The sequence below is a fragment of the Rattus rattus genome, chromosome 12 (assembly GCF_011064425.1).
Source record: "Rattus rattus isolate New Zealand chromosome 12, Rrattus_CSIRO_v1, whole genome shotgun sequence".
Lineage (NCBI taxonomy): Eukaryota > Metazoa > Chordata > Mammalia > Rodentia > Muridae > Rattus > Rattus rattus.
The window spans coordinates 49609077-49629143 of NC_046165.1; the positions used below are offsets into that span (position 1 = coordinate 49609077).

Below are 20067 nucleotides of genomic sequence, written 5' to 3' on the forward strand. Positions count from 1 at the left end.
AGTCAGGATTCCAGTATTATTTGAGAAAAGATAGAATGTATTTAAAGTGTTCTTACATCAAGCCTGTGTCAATGAAGAGAAATTTATCAATTCTGTTCTTTAAAAACAACATCTAATTTTCATATACCTGCCACAATGTCTTGGTGATCACTTCTGCTTTCAACTCTGTTCATCTGTGCGTCTGTGTTCTTTGCGTGTGTTTGAATATTGCACAAACATCTTGGCTTCTGATATTTGTGAAAATACAATTTTCCTGATAACTCGATTCTGCCGTGGGCTGGTAGGGACTGCCACTGTGAATCAGAACCCTTCAAGCCAATTTCATGTGCTGAATTACTTGTGTCTGCACTAGAAAGCTCTCATGAATGAGCATCCTTGTCACTGTCTCTTGGCTTACCCTGGGACAAATGGAATGTGAGTGGCCTTACTCACTTCCTGTGAGAAAAAGAATTAAGGAGAGGAAATCAAATTACCATTAAAAAGAGCAAAACATCAGAATTCCTCATTATGCCCCTAATGTGGTATTCCTAACAGTTTAGGCAACTCATAATTCTCCAGAAGGGTGAAGGCAGGTGAGTGACACTTGCAGAATCCTATGACCCATTTGGCTATACTTAGTTTATGTCGTACATGATTTTCAGTAATCAAGGCATACATGAGTGGAAACCCAGAACTCCCCAATTGGAAGGCAGTTAGCAAGTCTTCCTGCTTGACTCACAGCAGAACATTTCCATCTCACAAATGAATGAGGCAATGTTTTGTTCAAGGGGATGGACTTAGAGAACAAGTCCATCTGTTCTCTAAGACTGCATTAGTTCTGTTCTGTGGGAGAATCACTGTTTGCAACTGTAGCCTAAAGTCAGCATAAACCGTTTGTACAGTTTGGACAGCACATGGGGATGTGTGCAAGAGCTGAGCCGATCCAGTTAAATGACTACATGCAAAGTCTGTTGACGGAATGGGAACAATTTTTACAGTTGTTCTTACTTTCATAGTTCATTCCATTTTAACAGTCTTTGATATTTGCCCCAGAGTTGGTCAGTGTTTGTGAAATCTTTATGTACAGTTGAACAGTTGATCCTCAGAACCAGGTTGTGGGCTGTTGATTACCCAGGAAATATGTCTGTGTGGGGTAAGGTAAGACAACATTTCTGCTCACTAGATGAGTAGTAGAAGGTGTAGGTGAGACTGTCCTGTGGACGTGTTAAGTCCATTCCTGACAGTAGGCTGAGAGGAGAGGCTCTGGACTGGCCTTCGTGCACACATGGCTTCTTTGGTTGGCTAGCTTCCGAACTGTCGACAGTATCAGGCAACAGCGGTACCCTGCGGGGCAAAGGCTACGGTCATACTTGTAGCTATCTTTGGTGTCTGTGCAAGCTTCACATTGGTCTTGAGGGCAGGGCTTCATGAGCTCCTAGATCATTCACAAATAGAGTCTTTGTATCACTCAAGTATCCAAGTCTGGTGAAATCAGTCCTCGGCCCATGAAGCCAGGTATACATCTGAGCCTCCTTTGTCCTTCCTGAGTCAGCTTGGTCTTCCTGTCCTCTGCTTTGCCTGTACCAGGCTCCCTGTTGGCTATTGTCCTACTTTTGGGCTACTTTAGGAATATTACTGGTAGTCTCTCAGGCTGAGAGGAGTCTGACCAATGAAAACTCCAAGGTGTCATAGAACAGGTATTTATGTGGTTCAGTCTGTTTTCACCCAATTTAAACTAAGTAGCCATGGCCTTAGGACTTGGTAGGAATAGTGTTTCTTTTGACAGAATGCCTGTTTAGAATGGTGCGGGGGAGTTGGACCTTGATCAGAAAGGTACTTTATTTTCTTACTGCTCTGCCCTGGCCTTTCATTTCTCTCTAGAGAGAACATAGAGAAGAAAGTTAAGTCACCCACCCGCCAGCAGTGGGTGTGGACAGATTGGCAGGCAGGGGCTCTTCTTGTCTCATTGACAACCCAGCCACATCGGGAGGATGCAAGGCTACTAGTTTTCATTCCCAATTCACAAGGACAGGCCATTGGGTGGACCTCAGTTTCTACACCAAGTGGAGTTAAGAGTGACATTGTGAATTATATTTGGAGGTTTTCTCCTTTTTAGCATCTTTTAGTAATTGGTCTTGAGTTTTGTTGTGAGATTTTTTTCTACTGATAGAAAAGCGTTCCTGTGTCTAGCATGGTGGGTACAAAGGGTCAGGAGGTCCCACAGATGTAATAACCAATCAGAATTTTGCTATTGGATGGCAAATTGAAACCTTAGCTTTGTCTCAGCTTTTAGGAGAAATGAGTGTCTTATTTCCCTCCAGTTTGTCTCATTTGCCCACAATCCAGGGACTGTAGTAATCACTTTAAATTAAAATCCAGTTCTCTGAAGCGTGGGATGAGATTCTTGGCATGATATTTATTTTCCTTCTGTAATCTTATTGGGTAGTTCTGTAGCTGGACGAGGAAATACGAGCTGGCAGGTGTACTATTTTACTGCTTTGTAAGTTCGTGCTTTTGGACGACCCTACCGTTTACATCAGCTCTTCTCCTTTTAGAGATTTGTTTTTCTTTTCGTTGTGAGCACGTATGTGGTCTGCGTGAAGGTTCAGTGTATGTGAGTGCAGTTAGTTGCCTGTTAGAGCAAGAAGAGGGGGTCAGAACCCCGATAGCTGGCAGTGAGGGCAACTCTCCATCCCATCAGTTCTTTCCTAAGTGCCAGCCCGCGCTCCTGGGAGCATCCCTTCCCGGGTGTGTGCCTCTAGTCAGTAGCCTCCGAACCGGTCTCCATGGGTGGCTGAAAACGAACCATCTTAAAAGCAGATTTTCATTTTTTTATAAATATAAGGACATTGTACATTTTATTTCAGGTATATTCATTTAGTTTTTTTTTCCAAATGGTTGGCCACCTTTTTTTGCTGTTGGCAATGACTTAAGTGTAGAGACCCAATTTCTAATCACAGTCAAATTACATACGTAGATCTGTTAGCTTGACATATTAGAGCTGCCCTCTAAATCCATAAATGGGTGATTATTTATATTTGTGAGAGATCTAGAAATCCTCCCATCTGCCTCTTCATCCCAACACTACACCTGGTCACTAAGTTGGGGTTTTAAATTATTAGGGTGATAATCCACATACTGTTCTGTGATCACTTCAATAAAATATAAGCATGTTTAAGTAAACGCATTGCCATTTTCTAGGCAGAACTTCTGCCTGGATATGATTAGCTCAGAATTTAGACTCTGTGGCGCTAGTAGTCTCCTGGTAGAGTTTCTGTTGCTGTGATAAACCCCATGACCGAAAGCCTCCCGCGGAGGAAGGGGTTTGTTTCCTCCTACAGCTCCCCGGTTGTGGTGCGTCACTGAAGGAATCACAGGGGCTGAAGCAGAGACTGGGGAGCAGTCATTCCCACCCTTCCCGACCCTGCGGCCCCTCAACAGTTCCTCATGTTGTGGTGACCCCCAACCATAAAGTCATTGTCATTGCTTCCTTACAGCTATAATTCTCTACTATCTGAGTCATAATGTGAACATCTGTGTTTTCCAGCGGTCTTAGGTGACCCCTGTCAAAGGGTTGTTTGACCCTCACAGGGTTAGGACCCGCAGGTTGAAAGCCATTGAAGGAACCTTGCTTACTGGCTGCTCAGTCTCTTACACGGCCCAGGCCCGTGTCCCCGAGGGTAACACCGTTCCGGGTGGACTGGGCATCAGTTAACAGTGAAGAAAATGCCCACATGCACTCGGATGGGGACAGCCCCTCAGTTAGGGTTACTTCTTCTCAGGTAGACCTCGAAGTCATCCTGAATCCACCCATGTCAACTTGACACAGAAGCGTGTGACCTTCCCTTGTCCCCCAAATCTCACGTTCATATCACAGTATAAAACATAGAACGACTTTAAAACTCCCACAGTCGTTAATAAAATTTTCAACACTTTGACAGTCATGGTGATGCCTTGAATCCCAGCTCTCAGCATGCAGAAGACTGTCTATGTCTATGAGCTTGGTTTGTGTAACAAGCTCCAGGCCAGCCAAGGCTATAAATAGATTGATTCTGTCTCAAAACAAAACTAAAACCACAACAAAATAAAACAAAATGTACTTTAAAAGTAAAAAAAAAATTTTTTTTAATATAAAGTCCTTCAACTGTGGGGTCTTATAAAATCGGGAGTAAGTTATATGCATTTTTTTTTATTCTGAAAGGGAAAACTGGGGCACAGTTACAATAAGACCAAAACAAAACCAAATTCTGAATAAAAAGCTCAGTGTCCAATGTGGGACTCAGTGATCTTCTGGTCTCCAAGGCTCAGGCAGCCCCACTTCTCTGACTCTGCCCTTTATGGTGCATGCAGTCTGCCTCAGGCTCAAGGTGGCTTCATTGCACACCCGCCACTGTCCGTGGCAGTCACCTTGTGGTCCCAGCACCTCTGATAGCCTACGGTTTCCACTGCAGCTGAGCCGCACCTTCCCTAGTGGCCTTTCATGATGATGAGCCTCAGCTTCTTCCCATGACTCCTTCAGTCTTGGAGTCGCCACTGCCACTGAGGCTGCATCTTCTTCCGTGGCCTCTCCTGGTCTCTTTTGAGGGAGACCCTGCCCCTGCCACATAGTGTCATGCCTCAGCTACGCTCCATGACACCTTCATGCCTTCAAAACCAGGACCATACATTATTTACCAAGTTCTGCTGCCAAGCTGGTGTGCAGCCTTAGGCCCCTGAACTGGACCACAGCTCCCATGTGCTAACCCTGAACAGCACTTCCCAGAAGACTTCCCACCTGTGGTGAAGTCAGCGACAGATGATTTCTCAGACCCAGCTGACCAGCATTGGTTGTCCCAGTAAAGCAAATCTTTTCTTCAGTAGTGCTAGTATCTTGTTGATTGTAGCAGATGAGACACCACAGATTCTTAATTTGAGATATCACATGACCAGCCCTGATAGCCTCTGAAGGAACGCAGACTTCCTTCTGAACCATCACAAGTTAGGCCCCCGTCGGCGGCGGCAGTGTTCTTAGCATCATCTTCCATATCCCCACAGTAGGTTATCGAGCTCTGAGTACTCAATGGCTTTTCTAGCCAAAGCTTCAAAACCTTCTTCCCTCAAAACAGCCCAGGGCTTAAAAGCCTCTTGGTTGGGACCATCACAGCAGTCCCTCTCTGGCACCAGGTTCTGTCCTAGTTTCCTTTCTATTGCTGTAATAGGCACTGTTGTATTGCTGCAAAGAGGCACCATGACCAAGGCAACTCTTACAGGGGAAAGCACTTACTTGGGGGCTGGCCTCCAGTTCCGGAGATTTAGTCCATCACAGTGTAGCACCCGATAGCATGCAGGCAAGCAGGGTGCCAGAGAACTGGTTCAGAGCTGCATCCTGGTCTTCAGGCACAGATTGACAGCAACAACTGACCAATCCGACGTTGTCAGAGTAGAGTCCTTCACTGACCAATCCGATGTTGTCAGAGTAGAGTCCTTCACGGCTAAGGAAGTCCAGCAGCTCAGCCAGCAGAGGTTAAGAGCCAGAATATGGAAAGAACTCGACCGACAGCAGAACACTAAAGGAGTAAGAGGTTCCATGCATGAATAGGCGAATGAGTGGAGGAGGAGGAGGCCATTCTCAGACGGACAAGTGGCTAATCGATACCTGGAAAAAAATGTTCATTGTTCCTTAGCCACCAAGGGACTTCTAAAACCAAACCATCGCTGTCAGGTGGCTGCCATTAAGAAAAACGCAGCATTAAGAAATGAGCAGAGATGCTAGTGAGGGCAGAAATGGTGCTTACAGCACTAAGTCGGGATGGCAGCTCCTCAGAAGCCTGGAAAATGTCTGAGCGACCCAGCTCTGCTGTTCCTGGGTACACACTTGAAAGAACCCACACCAGCATTCCACAGAGACACCATACACCAGCGGGAGCACTGTAGGCCGCAGTGGGCAAGCTTGGAGTTAGCGCAGGTGTCCATCAGAGACAGTCAGCGAGGAAAATGCGCACCCTCTGCACTGTGCTCTTTGCCTTCGTCGATAGAGTGGGAAAACTTGATGTTGCTCAGGAAAATGGATGGAACTGGTGGTCATCATTTCATAAATAAGCCAGACTCAGAGTGACTGATGTTGCATGCTCTGTCCTGTACACAGAACCTAGGTAGTCGTAGTAATAATAATTTAATAATAATGATAAATGTGGAAATAGATGAGTGGAGGAAGGGAAGAGGACTAACTGGAGGAGTAAATATGACCAAAGTCCATATATATATATATATATATATATATTTTACACATAGATAATACATATATACATTATATACAGTACACATATATATTTATATATGGCATATAAGCTAACTCGTAGCAAAAGAGCATTCATTTTAGCTGGCAGTGTTGGCTCAGGAGGCAGAGGCAGGCGGCGAGCCCTGTGGTTCCCAGACCTGTCTAACATACATGGTGAGTTCCGGGCTAGCTGAAGCTACACAGTGAGACTGCCTCAAAGGAAAAAGGAATCACTTATTTTTTAGACAGGCAGACATCCAGATTTTCTATGAAAACTGGGCCTGCTGCCCCATCTGTCTCTCTTCTGTGAGGGAGAGCCCATCCTGTTTGGAGAGTGAGTCAGTCCTTACTAGCAATTTCAGTCACATACTTGTACTTAGTCTAAGCTTGTTTCTAAACTCTGCTGGTTGTTATACCTCCCACCCCCTAAATGGGAAATTAAATCAGCATTTGCCTCAGATGAGTTCTGAGTGAATTAGCTGTTTTGCAAATGTTTTCAGTCATTATGAGTATTTTGTAAAAGAACGAGGGCATGTAGCCTCTGCAGATCTCCTGCTTTGGTGTTTTCTGATTTAATTCTCAGCGATAAGAGCGTATTATAACCCCAGGAAACCCCAGTTCTCTCAGGGGCTTTCTTCATGCTTAGCATCACTTTGAGGGCTGGAGCTGTGGCTGTTGGACACATGCTGTGGGGCTGAGGTAGACACTAGTTCTCAGCAGCCCACCATGTTCCTCAGTCGTTTGCCTCAAAACCAGGCTTAGTCAGTCCTGATCTTTTTTTTTTTTTCTTTCTTAGAGGTCATAATTTAATTTAAAGGACTATAACCTGAGACGCTGGGCTTCTCTGCTTTAATTAAGCCTAGCTTCTGTGACATAGTGAGATTGATTCTTCACTGAAAGGGATTGTCTGAGTCCTTTACTTCCCCAGAAGTAGACTTCCGAGTGCCCACCTCACCTGTAGAAATTCCCCTCCAAACGGCCCGGTGGTCTAAGCCCTGCAGCGCCTCTGCTGCTGACTGGAGAGTTCTTTGGTGGTCTTGCTGGGTTTTGTTTTGTTTGTTTTGTTGACAGTCTTGTCACAACTCAGCCTCTTCAGGGCTGGGATTATAAGTGGGTGCCACCCCTAGTGAAGTGTTTCGCTTCTATCATGGAGGTAGCCCGAGAAAGTCACATTTCAGTTTGTGTTTGTCTCTTACGTCTGATTTTCTAAGTACAGTGTCACAGTAGAAAGTTCTTCCTACAGTAGAAACCCTCTCTGTGGGAAGGAGCTATTTCCCATCTATTAATCCTTGGCCAGTGAGATCCAGGTTACGGGTGGCTGTCTTAATTCTTAGGAGATCTCTGAACAGTGTTATCCTGGTTCTCCGAGATCCACTGTGAAAACGTATGAGATTGGCTAGATTTAACATGATTTGTTAATTTTAAAATATTTTTTTTTGTTAGACCTGGAGAGATGGCCTATTGACTAAGAGCACTTGCTACTCTTCAGGAGAACCTGAGTTCTGTTCCCAGCACACCCAAGCCACAATAGTCTAACATCTACACCTAGGTCACCTGGTGCCCTCTTCTGTGTGTGTGTGTGTGTGTGTGTGTGTGTACACGTGCGTATGGAAGCATATAAATCTTTAAATTATCTCTTGTTAAGAACATCTCTACCATGGTAAAGGATTTACATGGTCATCAGCCTGCCTGGTGTCTTACCTGAGCCTTTCATTTGAGATTGCTGTGCTTAACAAGGAAGCTACAATTAAAATCTAATACTCCAGCAAGTTATTTAAAAGTGTATATACACATAATATTTATTTTAAATGCTTTGCTCACTTGGAAAGTGTATTTGTGAAATATGTCACAGATATCGTCAATCTTTGTTCAAGTTGAAAGCAAAACGCAGCTTTTCTTTCTTACTGGCATTATCAGTTATAATTACTGTTAATTTTGAGCTCTGTGACTTAAAATCCTGGTTCAGACCTGGTAGCAGTACACACCTTTAATCCCAGTTCTCAAGGCAGAGGCACACAGATCACTATGAGTTCAAGGCCAGCTTGGTCTTCATAGCAAGTTCCAGGCCAACTCCTGGTTTGGAAACACAGCGCATAAGGAAGCGGAGTCCTGACAGCGGCGGGCTGCGAGGGCCGCTCAGAAGTCTCAACACATAATTATGACACACGAGCTCCACATCATTGGAGATAAAGCAGGGAGGCCGAGGCTTCCTGCTGCTCTCGAAGAGCGGTGCGGGACTTAGATAATAACCTACTATATGCCAGGCTCTCCTACTGCACATCTCAGGGGAGTCCTTTAGACTCTCTTGTTATGCAATCCCAGGCCTCTGGAGGCCAAGTCTGGAGGCTCTTGAATCTGAGGCCATTCTGAGCTCTACCATGAAACCCTGACTCCACCAAAAAAGGGAAAAGGACCGAAGATTCTACTTCAGATTTCGTGTTTTCCCTCAGTGACGTGTAAGCCGTCGGTGTGATGACTGACGGGCTCACGCTTTTGTGTCACTGACGAGCACATACCACCCCTTGAACACTGAGCCCGTTCTTAAGAACCGTGTGCACACTGTCTACATTGCACCGCGTGCCGTGGCGTGTCTGTGACTGTGGAGAGGTTCCTGGCCAGTCACACCGGGCACACTGGGGATTCCACTTCCGTCACGGCTTTAAGAACTTGAAGTAAGGGTTGGCTCCTGCTATTCGCTAGTAACCAAAACTGTGTGCTGCTTTGCAGTTGTTCTTCCGTGTGGTGCTAACCGTATGCACTGTCTCTTTCTGTTCTAATGGCTGCCCGCGGATTAGGCCGACCTGTGCTCTCCGTATGACATCCTGCTGTTGGATTTTCGTCACATTCGAAAGACTGTTGACACTCTGCTGGCACTCGGGGAGAAACCCCCACAATCAACTTCTGCCCTCCGCTCCAGGGACCTTATAGGCTTCTGTCTTATCCATGTTCTCCTTACAGTACTGGTCCTTATCGCTTACCGCTGGAATGCTCTGTCCGCGTAACTCCCGCATGCGCTCTGCTCTCTGCTCCATCCCAGCTCCTCCCTCCATTGGAGCCTTTGCCTTGCAAACTCCCATCCCTGTTATCTCTTCATTTAGCTGTCGGGTTTTGAAAGTGAACATTTATAAACCAGATTTTTCCTGAAGCACAAACTTTGTAGAATACAGTTCCCACTGGGTAATTTCTTGCATTTAACTGAAAAGCAACAGCGACAGCAAAGCCTGCCCAGTCCGTACCTCTCATACTCCTTCATGCACATGGCGTGGGCGGCAGTGCTGCTATAGGTCCTGCGCTCTCCCATGAGCCTCTCTGCTCTGTGCAGGAGGGAAGGAGAGCCAGGACAGGAACGGGGTGGGTTTAACATGGGAGTCTTGATATTTGGACCTGGCCCTAATTCAGGAATGGCAATTGAACTGTGGAGGGATTGCCTTGCAGAGAAAAGAAGCCAGCATTTGGGCCCAGTATCATTTATAAAAATCTCTGAGGATACCATTGTTGACCATGCTGAGAAGTCTTATCTGGGGAATGACTGTTTTGCTGGCTGGTAGCTGGAGTCCTCCCTGTTTGCTGCAAGGGGGTTGTGAAGGGCACCCAGGAGGATTGCCGAAAATGTCCACCGGAGCATGCCCTCTGTGCCCTCCGTGCCCTCTGCAGACATACGCAGGGGAAGTGCCTTCCCGTTAGAGCGCCACCTGGTGGATCTGCCTAGCCTGCTTTTCCTTTTTGTTCGGTCTGTTCTGAAGCTGAGCAAAGGGTTTTATAGAAAGGATTTCTATTTTTGCATAATGCGATGGGTCATTTTACTTTCTCGATATATTGCATAACTGCAGATCCAGAGCGTGATGGATTTGACTATTCAGTTTCAAATAAATGTATGGGTCTTGGAACATTCTTGGCACCAGGGCCTTGGTTACTATAGCAGCAGCCAATAGGATTGCTATTATATTATATTAGACGAATGTTTTCTCCCCGTTTTTCTTTGAATGTCCATTTGGACTTTCATTCCCAGTGATATTAATGACCCAGCTGTTTATTTTTAAGTCCGATTTTAAAGGCTTGCATACCAGCCTCTCAGCTTTTGGAGCGAAGTGATGAGCTTGTGATAAAAGCAAAAAAAGTTAGACTGTAACGTAGGCGCAGATCTTGCCGCGTCCTGGGATGCCTTTTTACACTGAGGAGGCCCCGCTGCAAATTCCCACCACATCGTGTGCTTGCTTTTGTGTCCTTGTCCTTCCTTGGGAAGATGATGGAGTTCATGCCTTCAAGATAAACGTCTAGTTTGCTGAGATAGGAACGTTCCTCAGATATGGCTGCTAAGAAGATTATCATATTTTTCTGAACATATTCATGAGAACAGGGGAGATGGGATTCTGAAAAATCCTTCATACCTGTAGGGTTGGGTTATATTTATAAAGATTCCTTGCTGCTAAATCAGATATGATTTAAAAAAAAACTGGAAAACATTCTTTACGTCGTAAGATGTTAGCTTGTCTGAGCCTTTTGCTCAGCTTTGTGTCGACTGGTGAATACAGGGTACGTGCTGTGAGTTGTGTCTGAATAGCCACAGATTGATGAATCACCTTTGGTGCTATCTTGTACTTTTCTGTAACAATAAAATCCCTTTGTACAGTGTCTGGTGAACACCCGAGCCATAAATTACTTAATAAACACAATTTGGGTGATTAATCCAAGCTTTTTTTTTTTCTTGGCCCGTTGGTGCATTTATTCCTGTGCGCCCAGAGTGGCTCTGGACATCTCTACCCAGCTCTGCCCTGCATGGGGACTTTTCCTTCCGTGGTCGTCACAGTTTCTTTGTTTGTTTGCTTGTTTCTGTCTTCTTTATGGTGGGGGGAAAGGGGAATTGAGAAAGTGTACCGGGTTGCTGGCTCAAGGAAAAAACAGCATCAATAAACACCAAGTGAGTAAAGCCATCCCATGAGATTAGATTGATCGTCAACGTTAACTTTCCGTGTATTTCTCCCCTGCCTGTGCTTTTTCATCTTTCCTGCCCTTAATTTACACCCTAATGTGCTGCTCTCCTTGGGGGTTGCTGCGTGATATTTTTTCATTATGTAGTATGGTCACTTACAGAGCATAATTAACTCAGCCCTTCAGGCACAGCTTCCAGTGGGTCGCTTTGCTTTATCATACACAAGCCATTAATTCTGTTTGGGACACCGGGCCTCTCTGTGGTGCTTCTCCACAGGTCCAGACACCAGCTCACGAGCTCATGGGATAGCCACCATTGCAGCGCAGCTGGGGACACCTGACTGACTAATCTTCCTTCAGGGGTTCAGTCGTGTGATTTGTCCCGCATACCAAGTCCCAAGTCCCCATCTTCTCATCGGAAAGACTGTTTTTCAGTATTTCCTTCTAATACGTGATAAAGAGAAGCAACTGTTGACATTTCCGCTTGCAGAGGCTGCTTGTGAGCTACCTTTCTTCCACTCCTGCGATTGGTAGAAAATGGTCCACTTAGTGTGAGGATTTCCAAAGCTTATACGACAGTCAATTTTAATGGCTCCTTCTGGATTTTAGGTCCATACCACTTCTTCATCCTTAACACTACAAAAAAGGGGCCAGTTAAAAAATCCCTGTTAAATCCCAAAGCGGGACAGCTGCGGAGGGGTTTTAGAGGTTAAGTAAATTCACTTGATATCACAATGAGGTTTTCTGTAAAAATTGTTTAGTTACTGAATTATCTCCAGAATTCACACTGACCCTAGTCTTCTGAGTTAAAGTTTTGGGAGCCTGAGAGCAGCAAATTGTTTATAGCTTAGGTAAAAATGTTTGGGTGCTGAGAAGTGCTCCAGGGCCTTGATGTATTTTCTACCTCTAATCTGTGTCTCCATCTCCTGAAAAATATTTTAATATAATCTTCTTTCATGGGGTTTGGTTTTAAAGGCTAGGTTTGAGACTTCAAAACTACCTTTCAACAGGCAGCCCTTTGGGTAGTTGGCCTGTGCATTTGACTTTCCTTCTTGCCCTTGGCCTTTCCAGCGGTGTTGTTCATCCTTGGTCCATTCAGTTATCCCTCGTGTGTTGACCGTGTGCTGTGTGCTTGCCCTGTGGGAGGTTCTGCAGATAAAATAGTGCTCAAGATCCAGGCCCCTGTCCATACCAGGTTTCAGCATTCAGGGGCAGGACCAAGGACAGATATTTTATGATTTTTAGGGTGATAGAATCTGTTGAAACTTGTCACTAAAGCACAAATGGCACCATACAGGATATATGAGCCAGTGAGTGGTTCTGTGTGCCAATAAAAACTTTATTCACAAAAAAAAAAAAAAAAAAAACAGAGCAGGAATTGGATTGGGTTGCAGGTCCTAGTTTATAGACCCCTGATCAAATGGCTTCTTAGAAAGCAAAAAGGGATTCCATGAGAAGGGCCTGAGATGGGTCAATTACAGAATTCCGTGAAACAATAGAAAGAAGGCATGCTTTCATGAGGGGCCAGGCAGATACCCGAAGCAGTAATGTCTACACTAAGATGAGAAAGATGTGTAAGCTGGGTGTGAGTGGCAAGGCAGTGGGAGGAAGGGTGTGTGTGCTAATGTTCTAGACAGGGAAGGAAGGGGCTGGAGATTAGCCTCGATGACTACAACATAAAGAGTAGAGGGAGATGTAGCAGGAGATTGACCCTGGGGGCAGAGCTAGACCTTTTCATTCTTATGCACGAAAATAACACACAGCTAAGCTCCACGTGTCCACAGTCACAGAATGTTTCCTTTAAATCCTAAGCCGAACTAAGGGAAATGAGCTGGTGTGGAGGACTTCGTTGTAGACCAGTGGCTGGCCTAGAAATAGGGATGGCTCAATATAATCATCATAAAAGGTTTCAAGGAGAGGGGAGCCCGTGTGACGAGCAGTCTGGCCATATCCCCCATGTTTAGCATTATTTTTCTATGCCCTGCCTTCCTTTCCTGACCCTGAGCTGTGGCTCAGAAGAGTGTCGATGGAGAGCGTAATGGATTACCTACCATCACTGGGGAAGCAACAGAAAGCGCCCGCTCTGGAAAGCATTGAGTGTTATTGATAAGCAGGATAACAATCATGATTTCAACATTTAAAAAAAATAACAGCACAGGATGCCCATGGATATACCACGTGTCCTGTCACATTTTCAACAAGCCCTCTGATATCCTGGGACAGCTTTTGTTCATGTAAAGTCAGTAACTACCGCAGTCCTTTCTGTTTTAAGTCGGTTCTTTACGGGGATCTCCTGAGGTGGCACCTGACCTGCTTGGCTCTGGAAGCCCTTGCTTTTCTGTACCACCGGTTGTGGCCCCAAAGTAAACCCACAACTCCAGTCCCAGTCTAACTTCTGAGCCCACTTTGGGCAGATGAAGGGACAGAACTGTTGTGATGGCCCATAAGTCGGCGACCCCCTGCTCCTCATCTCCGCAGGATCTTTGTGTTTGTCCTTCCAAACAGCATCCAGAGTTGTGATCCATTCAAGTCCTATTGCAGAATGCCCGTGGCTGTTAGATCTCTCTAAGGTTTCTGGCCTTTTAGGCTAGTTCTCTTAGATGACTCCAAGCCTTCAGCATGAGCTGAGGCCATCTCTGTGTGAGCAGAAAGAGAAAGGAAGGGTTTGAGGGGTACGTTTCTATTTGTATGTATAGGTGACCCCTGACTTAATGATATTCATTGAGGATTTTCCATGCTTACAATGGTACCCTTCTGAAAAAACATTTCCTTTTTCTCTTTCTGTGTAGGACTCAATAAGCTGCATGAGCTATTGAGCACTGCATAGAATACATATTTTATATAAATATAGAATAAGATTTGTATTAGGCAGTTTTCCCCAGCTGCAGGCTAATGTAAGTGTCCTGAGTGTGGTAGATGCCCGGCTAAGCTTTGACGTAAGTAATTTAGGCTGAGAATCAAATGCCTTGCCACTGCCTTAGGCAAAGCTATTGTGAAACCTACTTAGCAGCTGAGAGAGCGAGCGTCCTGTAGCTTCTGCAGGCTTCAGACTCCGGATCCTCTGGACCCCCAGCTCCTGTGTTCCTGATCACAAACACGCTCTGCCACCTTTGTTCCCATAGTGATCGCTCAGAATTTTGGTTGAGCTTGTATCGCACACACAGTTTTGTAACTTGATGCAAATATACTTTTTTGCAGACGTTTTTGTTTTCCTTTTCATTAGGTTTTCTTTTTCCCCCCCACTGTTCACATGGAAACCAAATCTTTAGGTTTACAATGTTTTGATCATTTCTTGGTTTGTGCTTCGTAAATGTTTCTTTACGGGCCTGGAGAGGTGGCTCAGTGGGTGAGACTGCTCTCGCAGACATGGGTCAGATCACATCCTCCTGTGGTTCCTGGGAATCCAACATCTGGCATCCGTGCACATGTATACACATGTAGTACATATAAACCCATACACACACACACACACACACACACACACACACACACACACACACACACACAGAGAGAGAGAGACACTAAGTAAATAAGTCTTTAAGTATTTATTGGTTTAGAAAATTCCTCCAAACCCATTTGATAAAATATTAAATACTCTTTTTACTCAAAGGCATTTAGAGGTTTTTTTAACTTTTAATTAATTTTAGCATATGATACAAAATATTGACTGACTCTCCTAAATTAATAACCATTACCAGAAGCTTAGCTGTATTAAGTGTTTATAATTTCCTTCTGGGTCAGAGGTGAGGTTGGGTGCAGGGTCAATTAAAAGCATAGGGAGGACATGCCCCTGCCCCTTTAACCAGCTGTGGTAGAGGAACAACAGAGCCAAGAGGTGCCCTGGCCAGTGCAGATGGTGGCAGAGAAGGATGGCTACTGTCATCCTGTTACAGATGCCCCTCACCATGCCCCCTGAGTCACCATCCCTCCCAGCCTGCTCATGACTCTCAACTTCGGTCATACACAGCCTCTACCTTTCTACTTTGACTTTTGACCATTAGACGGACCAGCAGTGTAAACTCAGATGCTTACCTAACACATGACAGAGCAGAACATCTTGTTTGAGTCTTATGTTGCCCTTTTTGGCCCTTTCCTAAGGCCTGGGGTCCAAACCTCTCTTATTCAGTAAAGGTGAGAAAGAGGGGGTGGGGGGAGATGGAGAGTGAAGATGGAGACACCCTGTGACCCTTTTGAGAACATGGAACAAGTATAGGAGATAGCAGGCCATGCCTTTGAAGGTTTTGTTTTCTCACAGTGCCTATGTCTATAGAGATTTGTAGAAGGTCTGATTCTTCAAGTTACATGGAAGGAAGCAATCTTGTCCCCAGGTCTTGATGCTGATAAACACTCTCTACCGCCAGTGCCCACCCCAGATCCCATTTCAACTCTGGTAGGCAAGATGCTGCTTGGCCTTCCTAAAGAAACTCCCTTGTTAGGGACAACATGCAGGGACCCAGAGGACATTGTTAAGTTAAACAAGCCAGGTACAGGAAAACAAATACCAAATGATCTCACTTATAGGGTGACTGAAAGAAAGAAGAGAGGGGAAGAGAGGGAAGAAGGAGGTGGGGGATGGGAGAGAGGGAAGGAAGGAAGAAACCAATTTCATAAAAATTACCAGATTTTGGATTACATATTCAAGAGACAGGGGAAAGAATACAAAAATCTCTCTCTCTCTCTCTCTCTCTCTCTCTCTCTCTCTCTCTCAAGAAAGAATACAAAAATATCTCTCTCTCTCTCTCAGGAAAGAAAGAATCAAAAATCTCTCTCTCTCTCTCTCTCTCTCTCTCTCTCTCTCACACACACACACACACACACACACACACACACACACACACACAAAAAAAGACCAACCCTTGGGCCTTCACGGATGTAAGGAGGAGTGCCCCCTGAATGGAAACAGATGAGGGCCAAGTGACAAAGGTGGAAATGCCTTTTCATATTATTTTGTAACTGCCATGAACATGAGAAAGCAGTGCACCCTGTATGTCTTTGCCCGTTTTATAAAAACCTTAAAAGAGAGGTCATTGGGAGCCGTGTTAAGATGCCTTACATAGAGGCTGGGGAGATGGCTCAGTGCTTACGAGCGTGCACCCCTGTAGCAGAGGATCCAAATTCAGTTCCCCTTACACGTCAGGCCTGTGCCTCCACAACTGCCGGTTACCCCAGCTCCTCTTCTGGCCTCGAGGACAACCATACTCAAATGCCCGTACTCCCACGCAGACACATCGGCACGCACAGATTCAAAATTGAAACACAAAACAAACCAGAAAACTGGGGAGCTAGAGAGATAGCTCAGTGGTTAGGAGCACTTAACTGCCCTTGCAGAAAAAGTGGGTTTGGTTTCTGGCCTTAACATGGCGACACAACTGTCTGTCTGTAACTCCCGTTTGGGGGAATTCACTGCCTCTTCAGACCTGCAGGCACCGTGCATATGATGCCCATACATTCATGCAGCCAAAACACTCATGCACGTAAAATAGCAAGTGCTTTTCAAAAGAGTATAACCTTAAAAAAAAGATTTCTTATGTATAGGACCGTACCTAAGCCACGTAGAGAGGAGAGCAGTCACCCAGCACACACACGCTTCAGAAATCACAGAACATAAAATGGTGGTCATTATAACCATCTGTAGTCTGTGTACATGAGTAATCGGGTCCCTTTAAAACACGAGAAGTTCTTCGCCACGTTGCTCGCCAAGGGTGGAAGCTTCGATTTTCTTGGGGGGTGTTTTTGACTCTGTGTCACTCCATTCTTTGGTGAAAAGTTTCTTACACGTTTGGATCTAATACAGCTTTGGGTACTATTCAGAACCATTGTGGAACAACCTGTGATTTTCCCTGCCCACCCGGAAGAGGCTTCGGCAGTGGCATGGCATCGGGAAGAAGCCCAGGCTGGGGGGAAGCAAGCAGCACAACAGTGCACAGCCCAACTCCTACCGTGATGCAGCAAGGGTTTGCGGTCGTTAGTTCCATCGTCCGAAAGCTGATGTTCTGTTCTTCTTCCTCCTAGGAAAAGCTCTGTCTGCCTCATCACATCCTTGAAGAGAAAGGCCTGGTCAAAGTGGGCATGACTGTTCAAGCGCTGTTGGACGTCACCGTCACAAAAGCTCTGTTCACATGAGACCAAGCCCTTTTCTCTGGCTGGGCTCAGTCTGTTCCCAGAGCAGGGACTCTGGGCTCTGGTCCCCTCACCTCTACCTGATCCCCCGCTCACCTCCTGCCAGGCCCCAGAGGAGCTACGTTGACGTGGTTTCAGCCTGACGGAGGATTTAGGACCTTTTAGAGTTGTGCTGCTTGCTTCCCCCCAGCCTGGTTTCAGGTTGGACAGGTGTTACCTGAGAGCGGTAAGGGAGCTGGGAGAGAACGGAGCAGCACACCTTTGCCTTTCAACCCCCTTCATCCCTTCCACACTCACCAACTGCCATTACCAAATGCCAAGCACAACCGTTTCACCGTGAGCCGTGTCTGTTTTATCAAAACCAAACTCCTTTCAGAGTCAGTGGGGGGGGAGGGGGATGCAATCAGGTTTGTTTTTTGGTTTTTGGGTTTTTTTGCCACCAAAATTTTTCAAGATGTTTCTTGAGACCATTGCCTTTCTGAAAAAACTATTTTCAACATACAAAATATTTATATAAATATTATTTATTAGCGAGTCGTTATTCATCCTTTGGATGCAAATTGTAAATTAGGAAACTATTTTATTACTGCTTTTTTGTGGTTAAACAGTTTATTTTAATATTATAAATACTGAGTTATTTTTGAGCCTCTTTGGCATGTAGGAGTTCCGGGTCTCAATGTATATTCCGTGGTGTATATGATTCAGGAAAGAAAAATTAAGCAAGAAACACATGGTTCTGTGACAGAGAGAGCTGTTTTCTGGGAGGTGTTATCCACCTTTTCATTCGTGGATCATGGTTCTTATTTATATTTCTGCATTCCATCTAGTTTCCTACATTCCAGCAGCCCTCTTGTCCCCCAACTAATAAACTGACTGAAATCAAGAGAGCACCCCAAAGTTATTTGTAAATAGTTATGTGGGAAAAAAAAAAGACATATTAAACTTGAAGATAAAATGTGAAGTATTTTTTTCCGGATTCATGTTTCTTTTGCTATGCACAAAGCATCCACATTTTAACACAGAGAAGTGGGACGTGTTCAGCATATGTCTTGAAGTATAATTTTTGCACTGTATTTTGTGTAATTGAGCATCTAGCAGTAACGGTAGCCGTTGAAGAAATGGAGGAGAAAAGGAAGCTGGTTGAAGTTGACGTCAAGCTACAAGAGCTGTAAGAGCTCAATTCAGGAAACCAGCACGACGTACACGTACAACCCCAGCGTTCAAAGAGCGAGAGATGCCAAAATGTCGACAGGCTTGTTTTTACTACAATAAAAGTCCAGACTTGGAAGGTTCATGGTGTGTGATAGGAAACTTGGGAAGTGTGCAGCTCGAGGGGCCTCTAGTGGGCAGCTACGTGCACAGGGAAGCAGGCTGAGAGAGGGTTAAGTAAGTGGAGTGTGTGAGCAGCCAGCAGGGGGAGGGGCAAGCACATTAGGACTAGGGAGGAGCCAGCCAAAAGAGGAGCTCACCCATCTCCTCAGTTGGTGAGCTGCCTTCAAGGGAGGCTTCATGACTATGCAGGGGCAGTCACATCCATACTCACTCACACTGTAGGTGTGGGTGGACACCCCAGTTGTTCATCTGTCAAAAGCTTGTGAATGCTGACTGCACTTTGACCCCTGCACAGAGCCATTAACAGTTTCTAATACAAAAGACTATAGGAGGGATGAGTACGGTCAGCGGTAGATGACGCTGCCTCAGGGCATGGTGGCTGGGTTCTAAGTATGGGAATTCAGATTGGCAGCTAGTGATACTTCCTGTCATACGTACTGTGCACTTTAACATAAATATATTTGGATATTTTTTTGTACTGAACAAATACCTGCTTTGTCAAGTGGCATAGCAATGTAAAGATGAGAGGATTTTTAACAGAGTATACTCAACCGAAGCAGAGGTCAGAGGTTATCTACACAAGGATTTAGAGTGATGTTCTAGAATGTTGTACCTTCAGGGCATTGCACCCCAAGGTCCTGAGATATATTTTTACATGTCTTTGACAACATGGAGTTCGGTAACCATTATTTTTGGATATTTTGTCTTCAAAATTAAAATATTTCTTTTGATATTAGTTTCCAGTATTTTCATGAAATTGGCTGTATCATACAAATGGCTTCAATATTTTGTAAAAATTTTTTATGCAGATCTTATATGGATAAGATGTCTTCAAGATTCTTGTACACTATGTCTATATGTGCAATGAAATGTGCATGGCTGGCTGATAGTATGTTAAGTAGACAGAATGTATATAGTGCAAACCCTTTTATTATTTAACAGCCATTAAAATCTTAAACTTGTACCAACCACCTTTGGATTGACTTATCAGTCTGATGTTAATGTTGATTCATCACACATACATACACCACACACACGCATGCACACACCACATGCACACACACATAAACACACATACACTACAAAAGCACACCACATACACATACATACACACACACACACGAAAACACACTACACACACACACTCGGTGCTGAAATAGATCATATATTGTGGTTATACATAAATACAACTATGTATATAATGTTTATATATGTGCAAGCTCTATTGTAACTTCTATTTCAATAGTTACTGTTACAATCTTACTAAATTAATGTAAAATTAAAATTCATCATATATGTGAAAAATAAGGTTCAGTACTGACTATAGTTCTAGGAGGTGACCTCTTTGAATGGCTGCTTGGTTTAGGATAAAATGGCATGCATGAGGTGGGGGGGGGATACATATACACATACATACTCCTAAACTAAAATTTAAACTTGTTCCTCTGATA

General features: G+C 44.7%; 1 protein-coding gene across 2 annotated transcripts in view; it reads left to right on the forward strand.

Annotated features, from left to right (window-relative positions):
• The window catches only part of Lrch1 (leucine rich repeats and calponin homology domain containing 1), a 177038-nt gene extending 159590 nt beyond the window's left edge, over positions 1 to 17448 (forward strand). For both annotated transcript variants that reach the window (XM_032918278.1, XM_032918279.1), the window contains one exon: positions 17177 to 17448. In XM_032918278.1, coding sequence (XP_032774169.1) covers positions 17177 to 17287 — 111 coding nt within the window. In that variant the 3' untranslated portion in view covers positions 17288 to 17448. The remainder of the gene's footprint in view (positions 1 to 17176) is intronic.
• The last annotated feature ends 2619 nt before the right edge of the window (positions 17449 to 20067 follow it).